The sequence below is a fragment of the Columba livia genome, chromosome Z (genome assembly GCF_036013475.1).
Source record: "Columba livia isolate bColLiv1 breed racing homer chromosome Z, bColLiv1.pat.W.v2, whole genome shotgun sequence".
Classification (NCBI taxonomy): Eukaryota; Metazoa; Chordata; class Aves; order Columbiformes; family Columbidae; genus Columba; species Columba livia.
In genome coordinates, this window is record NC_088642.1 from 14,121,846 (window position 1) to 14,135,549 (window position 13,704).

General features: G+C 36.9%; 1 protein-coding gene across 8 annotated transcripts in view; it reads left to right on the forward strand.

The window, feature by feature from the left end:
* Positions 1 to 2,865, forward strand: part of FCHO2 (FCH and mu domain containing endocytic adaptor 2) — a 100,230-nt gene extending 97,365 nt beyond the window's left edge. For all 8 annotated transcript variants that reach the window (XM_065047284.1, XM_065047287.1, XM_065047288.1 and 5 more), the window contains one exon: positions 171 to 2,865. In XM_065047284.1, the coding sequence (XP_064903356.1) occupies positions 171 to 193 (23 nt within the window). In that variant the 3' untranslated portion in view covers positions 194 to 2,865. The remainder of the gene's footprint in view (positions 1 to 170) is intronic.
* Positions 2,866 to 13,704: the final 10,839 nt, after the last annotated feature.

The window sequence follows — 13,704 nt, forward strand, 5'->3', positions numbered from 1 at the left end:
TGAAACTCTTAAATAAGTTATGCGTAAATAACTACTTTTCATTAAAACATGGCTGAAAAACTGTTTCACAGGTTATTTGGTTTTCCATGGTTACTCAAACTGCTTCCAGGAAAATACTGACAAAATCTGTTTTATCTACTGACTGCAAAAAACCTATCTTTATTTTTCAGGACGATATATGGCAGACTGCTGATATACCCGTGAAAGTCATTGGATCAAAGGAGTGCAAGAAGCTCATTCTGCCCTCTCTACTTTTCAAACACTATTTTAACATGCATTAATTTTTTTTTATATGTTGACCTACTTTGAGGCTGAACTACAGAGCAGAAAATGCACTTTTGAAAGTCATTTTGCAAACTTTTTATTACTTTATAATAGCACTGAAGTTAACTTCAACACTGTAAATTATCAACTGCAATATTGGGGAAAATTTGTTGAAATTTTAGTAAATTTATGTAGATGAATTCAAAGTAGTAATCCATAGTTGTAATGAAAGTATGAAATTATACATTATACTGTAAACATTAAACCTAAAAATGTAGGAGAGCAAGTAAGACATATTTGAGCTTTCCATAAGTAATATTCATTTTCAGATTCTTTAATTGCCAGTTTTTAAAGAAAACAGAGGCAAAGTCTCCTGTAGTTCTTCTATCCACTCATACCACAAAACCAGCTGAGTTATGGATACATAAAAGAAATGTGACTTGATGCCCGTGTATCATATATTATTAACATGTAACTTGTTTTACATAGGGGTTTTTTCCTAAGTGCAATGTGTTACAAAATTGCAAAAGACAGCAGAGATTTATTTCTGCATTTAGTAAATTTTATGGGCGCTGTGATTATTTGAATTAATGCTGTAGATTTAATTTATTTTTATATGAATTGCATAACATTTGTGCCTTTAAAAAAAGCCTGTGCCTATCCAATTTGTTATTCACATGCCTCACTTCCTTTTTCAAAGTTTGGCTCTTCATCAAGAAAGCATGGTGTTTGTATAATACACACAACTTTATAAAAAAATCCTTTGACTGGGATTTATTTAGAAGGCAGATATGCAAAAACTGGGGATTGTTTTAAAAGAGGTTTTAAATACCGAATTACTTCCTCATGGGGTAATTGCAATAAACGCGGTTGTAGTAAAGAGAGGTGCATCACACAGGACTTTGGAACTTTGAGATAGTAACATTAATGTCACCAAAGATGAGAATCCTGAAAAATCACTGAGAATGGTAAAAGCAAACTTTAAAAGCAAAGAGTATTTCACTTTGACTGCAATTCTTTGGACTTTGAGTACTGTTGGGATTGTGTGATGTGAATGTAAATGCAGTACTTCGAGAGAAATAGCATTTTAGAAGGGTATTTTATGGCAGCAGGATGAGAGGTACTGCCATTTCTATTAGTTTAGTTTTTTCTATCATCACCAATTTTAATATTGTATTGTCATCTAATCTGCTTGCCACAGCCTAAGCACAGGGACGTGACACATTAGTAACATTTTTTAAAGCAAGTCACTGATTTAGAAAATCTTCTATGTATTTATATTACCAAGTCTTTTTTAGTGCTGAAATCATATGTATTGGAGCAAAATAATTCAGTAACCTGCATGTGAGAATTTTTACATGATGATTTTGAATACCAGTATCTATTTCAAATTCTCTATTAAAACAATAAAATGTACTTCAACTAGTTCACGCAAAACCAGTAATGAATTGGACTGCTGAAGCTTTAAAAAAATTGAACTTGTAGAGGCTATGTAAATTGTAATGTATACTCCACACTTTTGCAGATGACAGTTCCACTATTAGCACTAAACACATACTGTACTGTAGATTTGATGGGAAGAGTATATTTGGCTCTTAATTTGCTAGTCTTAGTGAATGGTAAATTTCTAACTCATAAAATGGTACAGTCTTTTTACTGGAATCTTAATTGTAACCTGTTTTGCAATCAGACTGTGTTTAACATGACAATATTTTGTTAATGAAAACCCAAAACTGCATTGCTGTTTTTAATCAAGTATTACTTTCATTTATGAGTTAAGTGAAGTAGTTATGTTTCAGCACTTTTTAACTAGCCTTCATTCAGGTGATTATACATACATTTGAATTGGGTGCAGGTTACAATTTTGAAGCCATACAAGTTTATATAGATTTTTTGTAAAGAAATTCAAAAACAATGTAAAAAGTACATGTAGCTATCTGGTAAAAAAAAACCCAACATCTAGCAAGCTGGTTCTTGCTTATGTACACAGCAATATCTCTTGTAGTTGCCTCCTAAGAAAATTAATTTGTAAACACGACTCTAAACAATCTGAATTTTTATTAATTGTTACTACGTCAGACTGTAAATTAGAGCATACAAGTTTATCTTACAAAAATTGTAAATATTTCTGATTTTTCATAAAATGTAATTTTTTAAAAAAATTGCACCCATAATAAACATGTAATATATAATTTAAATACTGATTTATATTGCCTATACTTTTGCAGTTAGTCTCACAGATGTTCTAAGCAGTAAGATGATAGAACAAAACTATGTCTGTATTGAACATTTTTGAAGTTTTAATTGATTTGTAAGTGATAAGGGGAAGCGATAATATACAAAGTTGGGTGGAAAGATGACTTCTGCAAAGAGTTGCTTCTTTACTAAACTGGAATGCTTGAGATGTCTACAATGGCTTATGCCTTTACTAAAGTTATATGCTTAACTAATAACTTAGATTAAGCAAAACTGGGGATATGTTTATGAGAAAAATCTTGACTTTGTAGACATGAGCTGCTCTGTGTAAATAGTGCTATCAAATGCTGTACATTCCCTAACTTCCTTAATAAAGCTATGTTTTGTTGAACGCACAGAAAAAAACCAGTGGCTGAATTAAAGTAATTCTTTCTGATTTCTTACGTTCCACCAGTCCGAAAAAACAGATGATTTAAGTAGTACTTCAACAGTCTGAGAATAGTCCTAAGCTGTGGGCACACCATCAGAAGCTGAAACTGAGCAAGTGCTTTTGAATGTTTCTTTCCTGCTAGTCCCACAGCCTGTTTAAGGTTAGTAAGTACTGGCTTATTAAATTGACTTTCTCAGCTGGCTGGATATCATTGCAGTAAGTACCATTCTTGTCATGCTGGAAAGGAATTGTCCAAGGGCTTGATTCTTATCTTCTGCTGGAAGGCAGGAGCGAAGAACAGAAACGCTCGGTGGTCAAACAGTAGTCTGTCTTCAACCAAAGAACAGAATACGGCATGGGGAGCTCACAAGCCATTTCCTTTCTAGTCCCCACCATCCTCAGTTATTGGTTAGGGATGTAAAAGGGTACAAGGCTCCTCAGTTCTTACATTATTCATTGACATTAAAGTGTCAGAGATCACTGCTCTGGCACTTCGTTAACATTTTACTTCTGTTTTTGTAATGTAGTGCCCATGTACTACTCATAACTACTATAAACTGGATTTATACTGCTCAAGCAGGTTTGTGATTATCTAAGTACATGATCAGGTTGTTTTTCAGGGATAACTGACTCCCTTTACCACTGCCAAATAATATTTATGTAGGGTGTTTGAAGGAGCTAAAATATTTGATTATCAGCTGGAACAGCGTGGGAGTTACAAGTGTGGTGGGGTTTGCTACCTAACTAGAAAGGAAGGTCTTGCATAATTTCAAGTTTTGTGTGTTTTAGAAGCTTAAGATAGGCATCTTAATATCTGTGTACCTTTTGTTTCTTTGGAATTGCTAGATAATTTGTTTCCATTTCAGTTGTCATGAAAGAGCAATTTTACTTTAGAGTATACAAGAAAAAAATCAGGAATTCCTTCAAGGATGTAGAGTAAGCTAAAAACAGTTCAAGGTAGTAAAGCAGTAGATAAAATATTTACTGTGCGGTGCCATTGATTGGGCTGATTGCCAGGCCTCTTAATTGAAAACTTGATATTTATCTTCAACTCTGCATGTTATTATGCTACTGAGTATTCCTTCTCAACTCAGTTTTACCCCCATGTTTACTGTCATGTTGATTTTTAAGTTCTCCCTTAGTTCATTCAATAATGGGTAGAAAGCATACAGTCTTTAAAATAATCTTAAAAACACAGGAGGCCTTTCTGGATTACTTATTAAACATTTAATACTCAAATTCTGCGTTTTCTGTGGCTGCTTTCACTTCCTTTGGAATCCATTATTTCTGATTTTAAATCTGGGATGGCTGTTTTCTTTATATAAAAAGCTTTGTTCTGTAACTTAGCTTTTTTTTTTTTTCATTATTAAAACCCAGCTGTTTGTTTTATAAAACATTGCTTAATAATTACAAGCCATAAATCATGCCAACTTTACCTTGCTGATTATGATTCAATTTTTCCTCTTAGCATCACCCAATCTACCTTCTTGAAGTTCTCATTTCGTAAGTAATGTTTTCTTCTCCAGAAAGTTAGCAGTGGTTATGTGTTCAGCAATGACTCAATTCCGTCTTCATTGTGGTTAAATGAAGCAGCCAGTTTTTATAACAATTGCTGATTCTCCCCTCCAGATGCCTCCTACTTATTTGTAATTAGATAAACTCCTGGTATAATAGCCACAGCCTTTCCTTCCAATTCATTAATATAGAAATATTAAAGCTGCCCCAGTGTTAGTACTGGTAAGACATTGCATCCAGGCACGATGCACCAATACAATTTGGGACGGAAAAAAAAAAAAAAAAGATAAACCCAAGCTTCAAAACTGTTATTTACCTTCCGCTTCTCTTATACTCTCTTTCTCTGGAGCCTTACAGGACTGTGGATTTAACAGAGAACCAGGGTCCAAACAGACACAACTTTCAGGCCCCGACTAAGCATTTGATCTCATTCTTGAACACAGGTTTCTCCTCCACATGTCAGAATCCCTCAGCCTCTGTGTACACCTCCCTTCTGGCCTCTGAGCAATTCCCAGACTGACAACACACACTAACTACTTGAGTATGTGAGCACAGGAGGACTGTCACCATCTGTGATCTGCCATCTCTGCAGATGACATCTCCCCGAAGTCTCACCAGTCTATTTGCATGTATGGGCCAAATGCTGCTGCAGCTTTTCTCCTGCTGAAATCAGATTTCCATGTTCTGAGTCACTTTATAACAAACAATAAGCTTGATGTCCACTTCTAGTGAGAAAGTGGAGTTTGATGACTGAAATGTCAGAATGAATTCAGTTTTGTTTAACAGAAGATTGCTTGGTTTAAGAATTGCATCTTGTACATGTAGGACAAGAAACTTTGCCTCAGATGAACACACTGAGCAATAATGCAGAGCAAACACTACACTCACAGGAGACAGAATAAGGAAATTACCTGGAAAAACAAATGTGAGCTCCAGTGTTCCCTTTAGATTAAGGGGGTGAATATGTATTGGACAGAACTTTCCCATAAAGGAGTTGAATACTAAAAAGTCGAGGTGATGGGCCATTACAACTGTTCTCTTGCATTTTGCAAAATATTTGAGGCAGCCATCAACCCACTCAAAACTGAAGCTCAATCTTTGATAATACTGTGGGAGAACACACAGGATATCTTCCCTTGCAAGAAGTGCTGCTCTGTCCATGTAGCTACGAGCCAGGACTTGGCATTACTGCACTCAGTGCCAACTGAGCACGGGGAGCCAGCTCACCTGAGCATCCTCCTCCGCTTTCAGGCAATAGTAAGTTTCCTAGAGGCAGAATCAAAATTCAGAGTTTTTTGGCAAATAGCTCCTTCTAGCCTTTCCACCAGTGGATCATCCAGCTTAAAACAGTCCCACAATAACCTGGTTTTGGTCAAAACGAGTAAAACAATAATTCCATAATCTGTGTTTCAGGAAGCAATTCATCGCCTGTGTAGGCAGCAACAGTGCAATCTCCTGGGTTTTATGCTACCCTTAGAAAAGCCCAACAGTGGTCACAAGTTGAAAAGAAGCTTTCAAAGAATGTTGCATCTTTCTTAAACTGGTTACTGTTACTTCACACCGTTTTTAAGCAAAAATTGTCCTGAGTTTTACCCCTAAAGGGTCATTCCCAGTCCAGAGGAACATAGACTCAGCTCTACCTTCTATTCAGGTTATCAGTAAAGTGTTTGCACCGGCACACAGCAGGAACAGTAGTATCCAGAAGACATGCTCACTATTTCAACTCCTCACAACAGTCTACAAGCCATTATTTTTAGTATGTGAAGCGAATCTTAAAACCTTGCTTCTATGTCCAGCAGCACCTGCAGCCTGCTATGTCCTTTTCACAGAAGCTGTAAAGTATTCACAGCATACTGTGCCATATACAACATATTACAGTTTGGACGCAAAACAGATTTCTACATCAACCCTGTAAAAATTAACTGGTAGCATCTGGAACCTCACGCTACTATATTTGAACCCCTGTGATCTATTCTATTGTTTTGTTTTGTTGGATTTTGTTGTTGTTATTTGCTTTTTTTCTGGAATTAAAAAAAAACAGTAGAATATTTTTAAGAACTTTGCTAGTGTTCATAGTGAATAACAATATCTGCCATCTCTCATCTGTCCTGTCCAAAATGGATTAACCAACTGTACTAAATTTCTTAAGCCTCTTCTGAATATTTTCCTTTAGTTAAAGGGTCTTCTATTCTCTTAGACGTTTTAAAGCATTCTGTACTTGCCTCTGTGTCTCTCCACCATGAATGTTTAGCAAAGCCTTCTTCACCTCTCTCCCAGCAAGGCTACTTTTTTATTGTTATTGCTACCATTAGCTATATTTAAACACACAAGTTAATTGTATGTTTACAAGAGATATGCAACCAGATCTAACCAGAGGTTTGCAGGTAATGATTCAAATGAAGGTTAGACCACATCAGGTACAAGTGTTCTCCCCAGACTCCACTGGCTCTACAGAGAATACTCTCAGCATCTTGTACGCACTCCACTGTCATCTCTGTAAGCCAAGGCAAGGAATATGTTAAAAATTATGTGGGAGTATTTCTGTAGTGAATAGACTGATGCCATCCTTCCAGAATAAAGCATGCTGTGCTAAAATTCAAGAGAACTTGCTGTAGTCAAGATGCACATTAGAATCAGAAACACAGAGGGCTGCTGGTAAGGACCATATTGGAACTACCTACAGTCTGCTCACACCTTGACTTACAAAGATACTGTTAATGTTGAAGTGATCTGCTGTCAGCCATATCTAATCTTGGAGATTCCCTTTGGTCTGTCACTTTCCTGAGTTAAGAAATTCTGTGCTATGATAATTCTGTACAGCATCTGCTTTCTTCTAGGAGGGTCCAAAATTCTGCAAAAGCCCCAACAATTGCTGGGTGCAAGCAAATATTGGCAACTGTTTTATAGTGCCCCAAACTGATCTCAAAACTGGAGGTTGGAGCATAGGGGTTGTTGAAAAAAATAAAATTTATATGAGACACTCTTGGATGCAGTTTCCATCAAACAAAGAATCATAAAATATAACTCATCTTAAGCTGCTTGTGTGGATTGCACAACCAAATATTAGTGACAATCAAGTCACCATTACCTGATTGCATTTGCTGTTTATAATCAGGTTCAAATAGTATGGGCAAGTGGCACTTCAAAAGGCTGACTTCCAGATTTTTTAGATGCTCATAAAGCAATAATCCCATGATTGAGATACCTACACTAATTAAAACCAACCAAACTGGCTTAGGCTACAGGTTCTTGATGAGCCAAGTAAACAGTTCAATATTGCCAAAAGACATAGACCATGCTCTCCACCTTCACCCACCACACCTTGTAACAGCTCTGGCATGCATCATATCCGTCTATGAGTCAACTCAGCAACCAGACATATATTCAACACACACACACACAAAAAATAAAAGAATAAATATTTATGCTAAGTTAAACCAACTGAACCAGCTTGTGGCAGGGTCCGGCAGACACCATGCAGAGAGAAGGGGTAGGGAATGAGATTTCCACCTCTTGATAGCAACCTCCGCTCAGCTGTTCACTAAACCATAGCCAGAGTGAGGAACTAAAAGCAGCTGGCTCCAGTGACATAATGGAAGACTTCTCCTAACAGTGGCTATAAACCCTGAAGTCATAAACTGTAAGAGGTCGATAAGAAAAGCAAATAAGCACAGGGGGTAGGAAAGTCCATGTAGATTGTTTAACTGAGAATGATAGAAAGGAGTTTATTCCAAAAAAAACCCAACAAAATAAAATTTAACTCCCACTGTGCGACTGGACCCTTGCTACATAGAAATGCCAGAATAAGTAAGAACACAAAACAGGGAGAAATAAAAATGTTTGATAAATATTTTGTCATATTTCTTAAAGGATATGTACATTATGTAATCACATGGTAAAAATACTTTGCAATCCAATGGTATCTAAAGAGAGATGTTAACACATGATCTACTAAAGCTAAATATTTTTAAACCAGCAGATCAGATAAACAACATTCAATAATTTAGGAAGTTAAATAACACATACTATGGGCCATTAATTTTTATTTCATTGAGTCTTAAAATGCTGGAAAGTATTAGAAGAGTAGAAGAAAGCTAACATTGGACCATTAAAACAAACCCAAACCTGACAATCCAAATAATTGTAATAGAGAACTTGGTAAGAAAATTAAAATACAGTTCAGATAATTACTATAAGTCATGGATGTACTAAATAGACATCTTAAGGTAATTTAGGATTAGGTTGAAAATCTGGATCATAAGAGTAATAGGGTCAAAAGAAAAAAAAATTATGTAAGATACCTGATTTAGCAGTACACAATATTTTGCTTTATAACTAGAGCAATGCAAGAACATGATACTTTAAAAAAATTAGTCTTAAGACATAGCTAAACCGGGAATCAGCTTTAAGCACATTTCTGGTGGGTTCCTGCAGACTTCATATTATTTAATATCTTTTCCACTTACCTGAGGTTAAAAAACCTGAAGTTTTGCAGATGACAAAAGACTAGTAGAGAAAAAAAAATAAGCTAGATCTCATGTATAAACAGTTTTTGCCACTTAATTGTCACACAAAATAGGCAGGAAGAGGCAGGATTAAATAAATAAGGACAAAATAACCTATCACTTTGGGATAATTAAGGACTTTACTGAACTATTCTTAAAAGACACACAGGGCCAGAACTGCTGACAACAAAGCTGCAGATCTTCATGAGATCACAGAAGAGGTGAGGCTGGAAGTGAACTCTGGAGATCATGTAACCATTTCCCCTGCTGAAAGCAGTGGCAAACACCTGAAGTCTCATGAAGCTAGTGAACTCTTCAGAGTTTAAAACATGGTGTTTAACAACAAAAAGGTCCAAAAAATAGTTATCTCTGTGGAACCAGTCATTCCCCCATTTACCAGTACAACCTTCTCCAGGCTGTATTGGCTTTCTGAACCTTCCATTAGTTCAGTAAACATCTATTTAACTATTACTTTATTATTTTCCTTCTTTTATTATTATATTGACTGAAGCTCCACTCCCAGCATATTCCTTTGAGTTTTTCTTCAAATGAAGAAATAAGTTCCCTGGAGAAAGTTTAATTTTACTCTCTTGACCTCAATAGAATAGTGATGTATGCCTTTGGTTTCATTTACTCTTTTCCACCTTAGTAAAACTTGGTATCTGGCATCTTTTACTTTAGCTACAATAACTGGAAAAGGCATAGGCCAGTGCGACAGATCTGCCTATACAAAAGAGTTTTGGAGGCAAGGTTTGCTTCAAACAGACTTAAAATTCCTACCGAATGGTAATTTCTAAGCTTCACCTGGTCCAAACTAACCCTACATCATGTCCTAAATCTTGTTCATCCACACAGAAGTAACAGTCTCTACCCGACATGCTTAGATATTTTAATTTGGACAGAATAAACTTCTGTTATTGCTTTCACCAAATAACTTCCCACAGTATCCACCCATCTTTTCCTAGGGTCCATGTCAGATCACACTGGGAGACAAGTAGCTTAGGTGTGCGGCAGTAGCATCCCATAGGTACCATTAGTTAAAGGCTTTCAGCTCCAGTCCGTGGATGCATCCACACACAGGCATGCGCTCACAACACTCAGAAGAATCAGTAACCTGCCTTTCTTCTGTGATGGTGAATTCCACAATACAGGAGAACAAACTTTGAGATTGCACAGAAATGAATTTTTCATCAACTCTAATAGGAAAATAATTAGAGAAAGCAAGCAAAACATCACCAAAAAATCAGCTTAGGTAAGGTCCCTCTGCATTTATAATCATATGTGGAACTACTGGCCATGATTAAGACAACACTCCTTGTTTCTTGTTTTTTATTTTTAAATAAAATAATGTAGATGCACTAAAATGTAAAATGCAGAGGTAGAGACATTAAAATAATCTTAAATCTTAATATTATTCCATTTGACTTACTTTAAAGCCAATATGAAGAGTTTTGGGGGGAAAAAAAGGCCATGGAACTTGCAAAATGAGTGGAACGGGACACCAACACTTTGAGTCCATTTTATACTATTAAAGTCACAGCTGATATGAACACAGGTAGAAAAGCAGCATGCCAAGTATGGCAACAGCACTGTAAGGGAAAGATTAACAGCAGTTATACTAGATTCTTTAGCTACCAGATTTTAAAACAAAGACTGTGTAAATTTTTAAGATGATGTACTCTAATTTACAGGGGAAGTGATACAGAAATGTTGTATGGCCTGCACTTTACAGGCTGTATTATAAAACTGTAGTGCTTTATAAGCTGTAAGTTTGAGCAATAATTCTTGAGGGCCACCTTAAATGCTCTTCCAACAAAAAGTCCTTCCAGGTCTATAACCTCTTTGTGGAAGGACCAGAAAAATAATACCTGCAGGTGGTTGTTGCTGTTGTTTGGTTTTAAAAAACAAAACAAAAACTTGTGGATCCATCAGTTCATCCTTATTTTGAAACTGAAGATGTATATCCTTTATATACGAGCTCAAAAAGAGAACTTGTAAGCTGATATAAACCATACTAGCAAGCACCATCCTAAGCTTGGTTTGGGTCAATCACCTACACAACAGACACATCTTACGCTCGTGCATGCTTATGCACGTGTCTGCTTTGGATAAAATTAATCAAGAAAAAAAGTTGACAAGAACATAGAATGTCAAAATTGCATTACTAAGGGACAGTAAACAGTACTTTACTTACAGAATTCTTACTTTTCCTTCAGCTCTCTGTAAATCTAATTAAAGACATAATTAAATCTTCTCAGAGCTATGCTTTACACAAAAGCATGCCCCATGTGATGAAGATGTCATTTGATGTGTGGTCCGATGACAAACTGAACTTTACATAGCTCATTTTATTTATCCACAAAAATCAGTTAATTTTGCTCAGTGAAACACAGTGAAATCTCAATTTCACTACGAACGCCCTCCTCTCTAACTACCAAGTAGGCTTGTTAAAAAGAAATGTCTGTGTTTGAGAGCAACCCTCCTAGAAACATCACTTGCTTTAACTGTTTGGCTAGTTCACGAAGCACTGTATTCCACACAAAAGCTCGTGCGCTCATCATACGACAAACAGCTGGAAGCAAGAAGACCTTTGCAATCATAACCTTCACTGAAGTGCCTCCAACATACTCTGTAGCTCTACTTAAAGGTGTCTCTGTGATTTCTCAGGGTTAGATTAAAAGAGGAGTAGTCCAGTAAAGAACGGGAGAAAAATCTGTTCACGGGTCACTCCTTCAAGTCTCACTCACATGCTATGTGACTGGAGTGTGTAAAAGTTTTATTTTAATTACTTGGATGTTATGATCAGTAGGTGCCTAAACAGCTCCCACTTCAGCTATGTGGAGAGGGCAGGGGGACACAACTTCAGCAGCAACAACAGCCCGATTACCTCACCCAGCCACAGTTCACTGTTAGTCTGGTTTATATTTTGAAATACATCCAAGCCCTGGTCTTCGAGAGAAGTAAAACCACATTCAAAGGGGATTTTTATCTGTGTAAGTGAAAACTATCAAAACAAATCTAAATATCACCTAGGATGCCCATAACATAAAAGTTGCTTAGAAAGTAAAATAACTGATTAGACAGATGGAGAACTATCCACATTTCATGAAGACTTGTTATTCCCTGTTATTCCCCTCCCCCAGGAAAAAAATTCATATTCCAGGAAGTTTGTCCTTCTACAAGTTGCAGTACCACAACATGAAATTAAATTCTCTAATTTTTTTCTGTCTGATAGATTACTTAGTTTTAGGCTAAGAAATACATCAGATGAGCAGAAAGCCTTCAATACATTATAAACAGTAAGTCCTGCACTTTCCATACTACAACACAAAATTTTATGTTTGCAAGTGGTTTTCCAGCCAAAAAGCTCTCAAGCTACATGTTACAATGACAAATTTATCTACCCAAAAGGTTAATAATAATTGGAATGCACCTACAGAAGAAGAAACAAAGTACAATACGACCAGCTTTGCCACTTGAACATTTGAATGCAGTAAGTACTTCCCAAAAATGAATTCAGAAGGTAATCTTGGTTAATACTTTCCAAGGAAGATTAATTAAAGGAGTGCTAAAAAAATTTATCAAGCCAGTAACATCTGGCACACAACCTGGTAATGTTTTCCTCTATAACCTTAGAACAGATATTATTTCCCATTCAATACAGCAATCCAAAAGGGCTAAGTATAGCATCCTTAGTTCTGATATCACACACTGATGATATGTCGCCATCTCTCTTGAATAAATATTGATTCTTCACAAAGATAAATGTAAACCACCACGTTTTGACCACTCAACTCAAGCTCTTTCAGCAGTGCTAACCTCAAAACAACAGTTCTCATTGAATACTTCCAAACAGGTCCTCACCTGTAAATAACCTCCCAGCTAGGACCTGCCCTCAGTTTGAGGAGTTCAAGGTTTCTCATTGACTCAAACTCTGCTGTAATTTGGGCCTACAGCTCTGGAAAATACAATAGGATGGGAGGACAAAAATGCATGGATTGTGGTCTCTGGCAAACCAAAATACAAGACTCCCAGGTCACAGAAAGTAAGTGGTCTGACCTTGTACCCTGGAAATGAATGCTCAGCCCTTGGAGTCCTTTCTCCTGGACTGGGGCCACTTAATCATTTACATTTAAAAGTTAATTGAACTCAGTTAATGACACACCACCAACATGCATTTTTCTCCTGGTTAAGCATACACCCAACCTACTGGCCTTGTGTTCCTTTTAAATAAGGGCACTGATGGTGAACTCCTAAACAGAAAACTACAGGTCTTTTAAGACTGCTTTGGAAGTGTGCAGCTTACATAGGGAAAGGATTCCTCAAGTCCAGACTGGGTCTCTGTGCGCACAGGATGAGAAGAAATGGAAGAGTTCTGCATCCCGCTTCACATCTTTTCACAGCCTGACCAAGCTGCCTGTCTCCAGGCTTCAGTTCCTGATAGAGGCAGCACAGCCTTCAGCCAGGGACAGGGTGTCTGCTCCAGACTCCACACCAGCAGGTGCAGCACTGAGGAGCAGTCACAGAGCCCACCCTAATTTTCTGATCCCCATGCCACCACAGATCAGTGCAACAGATCAAGGGTTACCAGCACCACCAGCTGAAGTATCTGTCACGCCTTCCTCCTAAAAATCAAATGTAAGCATGGTAAGCAAACCCAACAAATTAAGATGCAGGTGTAAGATATGGGTCTGCATCTCCTGGCCAAAACAAAGCTATTGCATTTTTGTTAGGGTTAATGCATAACCTCTTTTAATTTTATTAATTTTTAATCACTTGTCTCTAAATATGTCA